General features: G+C 49.6%; 1 protein-coding gene across 1 annotated transcript in view; it reads left to right on the top strand.

Moving 5' to 3' along the window:
- The window catches only part of anapc10 (anaphase promoting complex subunit 10), a gene marked incomplete in the record, with an annotated part of 14,825 nt that overhangs the window by 6,434 nt on the left and 891 nt on the right, over window positions 1–7,500 (top strand). The window contains 3 exon segments of the mRNA XM_029754642.1: window positions 3,080–3,195; window positions 4,857–4,947; window positions 5,834–5,954. Of these exon segments, the coding sequence (XP_029610502.1) occupies window positions 3,081–3,195; window positions 4,857–4,947; window positions 5,834–5,954 (327 nt within the window).

Below are 7,500 nucleotides of genomic sequence, written 5' to 3'. Positions count from 1 at the left end.
CTGAGGCTCGCTGACGGTTGCATCCCAGCATATTTTAGGTCCTTCAGGTTCTCAGTTGTGTTGATGTTTTGCCTCCAGTCATTGCTGACTTCTGCCAAGGAGTTCTGGATGTTCTTCCATTCCCCCAGGGCATCGTGGAGCTGATGGGAGGCCTGAACAGACCCCGTCTAACTAGGAGTGGATTGCAGCCTGGAGAGGGGGGGGACGGACAATTTGTAAATGGTTTAGATAAGGTTTTACGTGAATCAAAGGGCTGTAGCTACAGATTCACAGAATACTTTTACTAAAACTACAGATCTAAATGGGTGATCAATAAATCATGACATTTATGTCAGTTGCTAGGTCTTAGCAGGTGAATTATTTACTTTTCTAATGACTATGCTAGCTTTGGCTCCACACAGAATCTAGCTAGCTAGCTATGGCTCCACACAGAATCTAGCTAGCTAGCTATGGCTCCACACAGAATCTAGCTAGCTAGCTATGGCTCCACACAGAATCTAGCTAGCTAGCTATGGCTCCATACAGAATCTAGCGAGCTAGCTATGGCTCCACACAGAATCTAGCTAGCTAGCTATGGCTCCACACAGAATCTAGCTAGCTAGCTATGGCTCCACACAGAATCTAGCTAGCTAGCTATGGCTCCATACAGAATCTAGCTAGCTAGCTATGGCTCCATGCAGAATCTAGCTAGCTAGCTATGGCTCCATACAGAATCTAGCTAGCTAGCTATGGCTCCATACAGAATCTAGCTAGCTAGCTATGGCTCCATGCAGAATCTAGCTAGCTAGCTATGGCTCCACGCAGAATCTAGCTAGCTAGCTATGGCTCCACGCAGAATCTAGCTAGCTAGCTATGGCTCCACGCAGGATCTAGCTAGCTAGCTATGGCTCCACGCAGGATCTAGCTAGCTAGCTATGGCTCCACGCAGGATCTAGCTAGCTAGCTATGGCTCCACGCAGAATCTAGCTAGCTAGCTATGGCTCCACGCAGAATCTAGCTAGCTAGCTATGGCTCCACGCAGAATCTAGCTAGCTAGCTATGGCTCCACGCAGAATCTAGCTAGCTAGCTATGGCTCCACGCAGAATCTAGCTAGCTAGCTATGGCTCCATGCAGAATCTAGCTAGCTAGCTATGGCTCCATACAGAATCAAGCTAGCCAGCTATGGCGCCATACAGAATCAAGCTAGCTAGCTTAAAAATAGTTTACAAAGCCTTTTTGTCACAGTAGGATGGTAAAGCATTGCCAAAAGTCTGAGTGTGTGAAATTGACGTGCTGCAGGTGTACAAATGTAATGATTGCTCACAAATGTTAATGTTTACAAGTTTGAGTATGTGTTTACAACTACAGATTTATTATTTCATGTTCACAACTCATCAGTTAAACATTTTGCAAATTGTGTTTACAACTATAAATATATTCTACAAGCTCAAATCATTACGTCAATGATTTTACCACCTGTACCTCTGCTGTAGCTACATGACTGAGACCAATATGATCAAAGCTTACAAGATCATCTAGATATGTTTGGTGATCCTGTGTTGAGCATTGTGGTACATTTTGAATTTATGCACCTCTGCTGTTGATGATCTGGGTTTTTGTCTAGCGCTTGAAAACTCAAGGCACCTATTCTGCCGTCTCCCGTCGGTTGTGGGACATTCTGCCGTCTCCCGTCGGTTGTGGGACATTCTGCCGTCTCCCCGTCGGTTGTGGGACATTCTGCCGTCTCCCCGTCGGTTGTGGGACATTCTGCCGTCTCCCCGTCGGTTGTGGGACATTCTGCCGTCTCCCCGTCGGTTGTGGGACATTCTGCCGTCTCCCCGTCGGTTGTGGGACATTCTGCCGTCTCCCCGTCGGTTGTGGGACATCTCTGCTGCCGTCTCCCCGTCGGTTGTGGGACTTTCTGCCGTCTCCCCGTCGGTTGTGGGACATTCTGCTGCCGTCTCCCCGTCGGTTGTGGGACATTCTGCCGTCTCCCCCCGTCGGTTGTGGGACATTCTGTTCTGCTGGTTCTGTCTGCCGTCTCCCCGTCGGTTGTGGGACATTCTGCCGTCTCCCCGTCGGTTGTGGACATTCTGTCTGCCGTGCTCCCCCGTCGGTTGTGGGACATTCTGCCGTCTCCCCGTCGGTTGTGGGACATTCTGCTGTCTGCCGTCTCCCCGTCGGTTGTGGGACATTCTGCCGTCCCTCCCCGTCGGTTGTGGGACATTCTGCCGTCTCCCCGTCGGTTGTGGGACATTCTGCCGTCTCCCCGTCGGTTGTGGGACATTCTGCCGTCTCCCGTCGGTTGTGGGACATTCTGCCGTCTCCCGTCGGTTCACCCACGACTGCCTCGTGAACTACAATCGAAATGCTGTGTTTTAACATTTTAGGAACGTAAATCATCGCTTGCGACACGGCTTTCAAAACATATGGACCCTTTCATCAGCGAGAAAGAATACTTCAATCAAAAATAACAAAACATACTTACAGTTCTAGATCCATACAGCTACGGCTGCCTCCATCCTACTAAACTACACTTACAGGTCTAGATCCATACAGCTATTTATGCCTCCGTCCTACTAAACTACACTTACTGTTCTAGATCCATACAGCTATGACTGCCTCCATCCTACTAAACTACACTTACAGGTCTAGATCCATACAGCTATTTATGCCTCCGTCCTACTAAACTACACTTACTGTTCTAGATCCATACAGCTACGGCTGCCTCCATCCTACTAAACTACACTTACAGGTCTAGATCCATACAGCTATTTATGCCTCCGTCCTACTAAACTACACTTACTGTTCTAGATCCATACAGCTATGACTGCCTCCATCCTACTAAACTACACTTACAGGTCTAGATCCATACAGCTATTTATGCCTCCATCCTACTAAACTACAGTTACTGGTCTAGATCCATACAGCTAATAATAACTAACACAAGAATACCAACATAATAAGTATTTTTAATAAGTCGTAGGAAGTGATCAAACAAGGTACTATTTAACACCGTGAAGCAGTCTAGCAGGAGCTGTCAGCGCCGCCACCATCGACCCTATTTTCAGTGGTTTTGTTCCTTCCTGTGTTGTGTAGCATGGCGACCCCCAGTAAGACCCCACCAGGTTCTGACCCCAAGCAGCTGGAGAGGACCGGGACAGTCCGGGAGATCGGCTCTCAGGCGGTGTGGTCTCTGTCTTCCTGTAAACCAGGTGAGTTCAGTTGGGTTCTATTCATTAGTGCACACTGTAGCGAAAATGTTATGCAAAAGGTCATGAAAACGAGTTATTGGACAGTCCCTCCCGGGTTTCAGTCTGTTTGTTGTCTGATGAACTCACCCCTGGTGTTCTCCTTCCTCTCTGATGAACTCAACCCTGGCGTTCTCCTCTCTGATGAACTCAACCCTGGCGTTCTCCTCTCTGATGAACTCAACCCTGGCGTTCTCCTCTCTGATGAACTCAACCCTGGCGTTCTCCTTCCTCTCTGATGAACTCAACCCTGGCGTTCTCCTCTCTGATGACCTCAACCCTGGTGTTCTCCTCTCTGATGAACTCAACCCTGGCGTTCTCCTCTCTGATGAACTCAACCCTGGCGTTCTCCTTCCTCTCTGATGAACTCAACCCTGGCGTTCTCCTCTCTGATGAACTCAACCCTGGCGTTCTCCTCTCTGATGAACTCAACCCTGGCGTTCTCCTCTCTGATGAACTCAACCCTGGCGTTCTCCTCTCTGATGAACTCAACCCTGGCGTTCTCCTTCCTCTCTGATGAACTCAACCCTGGCGTTCTCCTCTCTGATGAACTCAACCCTGGTGTTCTCCTTCCTCTCTGATGAACTCAACCCTGGTGTTCTCCTCTCTGATGAACTCAACCCTGGCGTTCTCCTCTCTGATGACCTCAACCCTGGCGTTCTCCTCTCTGATGAACTCAACCCTGGCGTTCTCCTCTCTGATGAACTCAACCCTGGCGTTCTCCTCTCTGATGAACTCAACCCTGGCGTTCTCCTCTCTGATGACCTCAACCCTGGTGTTCTCCTTCCTCTCTGATGAACTCAACCCTGGCGTTCTCCTCTCTGATGAACTCAACCCTGGCGTTCTCCTCTCTGATGAACTCAACCCTGGCATTCTCCTTCCTCTCTGATGAACTCAACCCTGGCGTTCTCCTTCCTCTCTGATGAACTCAACCCTGGCGTTCTCCTCTCTGATGAACTCAACCCTGGCGTTCTCCTTCCTCTCTGATGAACTCAACCCTGGTGTTCTCCTTCCTCTCTGATGAACTCAACCCTGGCGTTCTCCTCTCTGATGAACTCAACCCTGGCGTTCTCCTTCCTCTCTGATGAACTCAACCCTGGTGTTCTCCTCTCTGATGAACTCAACCCTGGCGTTCTCCTCTCTGATGAACTCAACCCTGGCGTTCTCCTCTCTGATGAACTCAACCCTGGTGTTCTCCTCTCTGATGAACTCAACCCTGGTGTTCTCCTCTCTGATGAACTCAACCCTGGCGTTCTCCTCTCTGATGAACTCAACCCTGGTGTTCTCCTCTCTGATGACCTCAACCCTGGTGTTCTCCTCTCTGATGAACTCAACCCTGGTGTTCTCCTCTCTGATGAACTCAACCCTGGTGTTCTCCTCTCTGATGAACTCAACCCTGGCGTTCTCCTTCCTCTCTGATGAACTCAACCCTGGCGTTCTCCTTCCTCTCTGATGAACTCAACCCTGGTGTTCTCCTCTCTGATGAACTCAACCCTGGCGTTCTCCTTCCTCTCTGATGACCTCAACCCTGGTGTTCTCCTCTCTGATGAACTCAACCCTGGTGTTCTCCTCTAGCCAGCTGACTGGTGAACTCCTCCACTGGCTCTGTCCCCCTCCCTGTCTAGGTTTTGGTGTGGACCAGCTGAGAGATGATAACTTGGAGACATACTGGCAGTCTGATGGATCCCAGCCACACCTAGTCAACATCCAGTTCAGGTACAGTCTGTCTCCCTGCCTGTCTGTCTCCCTGCCTGTCTGTCTCCCTGCCTGCCTGTCTGTCTCCCTGCCTGTCTGTCTGTCTCCCTGCCTGTCTGTCTGTCTCCCTGCCTGTCTGTCTGTCTCCCTGCCTGTCTGTCTGTCTCCCTGCCTGCCTGTCTGTCTCCCTGCCTGTCTGTCTGTCTCCCTGCCTGCCTGTCTGTCTCCCTGCCTGCCTGTCTGTCTCCCAGCTTGTCTCCCTGCCTGTCTGTCTCCCTGCCTGTCTGTCTCCCTGCCTGCCTGTCTGTCTCCCTGCTTGTCTGCCTGTTTGTTTGTCTCCCTGCCTGTCTGTCTGCCTGCCTGTCTCCCTGCCTGTCTCCCTGCCTGTCTGTCTCCCTGCCTGTCTCCTTGCCTGCCTGTCTGCCTGTCTCCCTGCCTGTCTCCCTGCCTGTCTCCCCGTCTCCCTGCCTGCATGCCTGTCTGCCTGTTTGTCTGTCTCCCTGTCTGCCTGCCTGTCTCCTTGCCTGCCTGTCTGCCTGCTTGCCTGTCTCCCTGCCTGTCTGCCTGCCTGCTTGCCTGTCTGCCTGCCTGTGACTGAATTAGTCAATCAGGATCTCAATGAAGACATCTCCAACATGCCTCATTCATCTCTTCCTCCTTCCGGTCTTCCCTCCCCAGGAGAAAGACCTCATTCATCTCTTCCTTCCTGTCTTCCCTCCCCAGGAGAAAGACCATCATTCATCTCTTCCTTCCTGTCTTCCCTCCCCAGGAGAAAGGACATAATTCATCTCTTCCTTCCTGTCTTCCCTCCCCAGGAGAAAGGACCTCATTCATCTCTTCCTTCCTGTCTTCCCTCCCCAGGAGAAAGGACATAATTCATCTCTTCCTTCCTGTCTTCCCTCCCCAGGAGAAAGACCACAGTGAAGATGTTGTGTATGTATGCAGACTACAAGTCAGACGAGAGCTACACCCCCAGTAAGATCTCTGTCAGAGTAGGAAATAACTTCCACAACCTGCAGGAGATCAGAGTAAGAACTGTTATGTGTTATATGTATAACTGTACATGTTATAACTGTTATGTGTATCAGTGTGTACATGTTATAACTGTTCTGTGATGTTATAACTGTTATATGTATCAGTGTACATGTTATAACTATTCTGTGATGTTATAACTGTTATATGTATCAGTGTGTACATGTTATAACTGTTATATGTATCAGTGTGTACATGTTATAACTGTTCTGTGTTATGTGATGTTATAACTGTTCTGTCATGTTATATGTATCGGTGTGTACATGTTATGTGATGTTATAACTTATGTCATGTTATATGTATCAGTGTGGACATGTTATAACTGTTATGTGATGCTATAACTGTATGTATCAGTGTGTACATGTTATAACTTATGTGATGTTATAACTGTTATGTGATGTTATTACTAAGGCTTTAACGATACGGCACCTCGGCACTATGAACCCCAATATTACATTGTTTAAATAGAACCACTAGGTCGGTCTAAAGGCTAAGCCTACGCTGTGCTGTATACCATCTCCTCGTGGGGGGGGGGGGGGGCATTGTAGTCTGTGTGTTTGGGCACATTGTAATCAAAGTTCTAATCTTAACTGGCGGAGATTTCAAACTATCCTTTTGTGAGGCGTAGCTGTGAAGTCTAGAGATGGTTGATGGTGGGATTCGTTAACCAGTAGGATCCTCTATAAATGGTTGATGGTGGGATTCATTAACCAGTAGGATCCTCTATAGATGGTGGGATTCATTAACCAGTAGGATCCTCTATAGATGGTGGGATTCATTAACCAGTAGGATCCTCTATAGATGGTTGATGGTGGGATTCATTAACCAGTAGGATCCTCTATAGATGGTTGATGGTGGGATTCATTAACCAGTAGGATCCTCTATAGATGGTGGGAGATCAGCTAGGCTGCTGGGGAGATCAGAGAGCAGCTAGGCTGCTGGGGGGAGATCAGGGAGCAGCTGGGGGAGATCAGGGAGCAGCTAGGCTGCTGGGAGAGATCAGGGAGCAGCTGGGGGAGATCAGGGAGCAGCTAGGCTGCTGGGGGAGATCAGGGAGCAGCTGGGGGAGATCAGGGAGCAGCTAGGCTACTGGAAGAGATCAGGGAGCAGCTGGGGGAGATCAGGGAGCAGCTAGGCTGCTGGGGGAGATCAGGGAGCAGCTGGGGGAGATCAGGGAGCAGCTAGGCTGCTGGGTGAGATCAGGGAGCAGCTGGGGGAGATCAGGGAGCAGCTAGGCTGCTATTCTGTCATCTAAACGGAGGTGATATTATTTGTTGCTGTCGGACAGGAAGGAAGCACATGCTCAATTAGCCAACTAGCTTTAATCTGGTTTGATCCATTCAAGAGAGGTATTAAATAATCATATTGGATGATAAATTTACTAGCTATGACGAGCTAAAAGTTAGCATTCTAGCGCGAGTCGGCCTGTTATGGTTGGTGTCTATCCCTCCCTCCTCTCTCTCATAGCCCCTCCTCCCCTGCTCTCTCTCTCTCTCTCGTAGCCCCTCCTCCCCTGCTCTCTCTCTCTCTCGTAGCCCCCCT

The sequence above is a fragment of the Salmo trutta genome, chromosome 5 (assembly GCF_901001165.1).
Source record: "Salmo trutta chromosome 5, fSalTru1.1, whole genome shotgun sequence".
Classification (NCBI taxonomy): domain Eukaryota; kingdom Metazoa; phylum Chordata; class Actinopteri; order Salmoniformes; family Salmonidae; genus Salmo; species Salmo trutta.
This window is presented reverse-complemented; position numbering and strand designations above follow the sequence as displayed.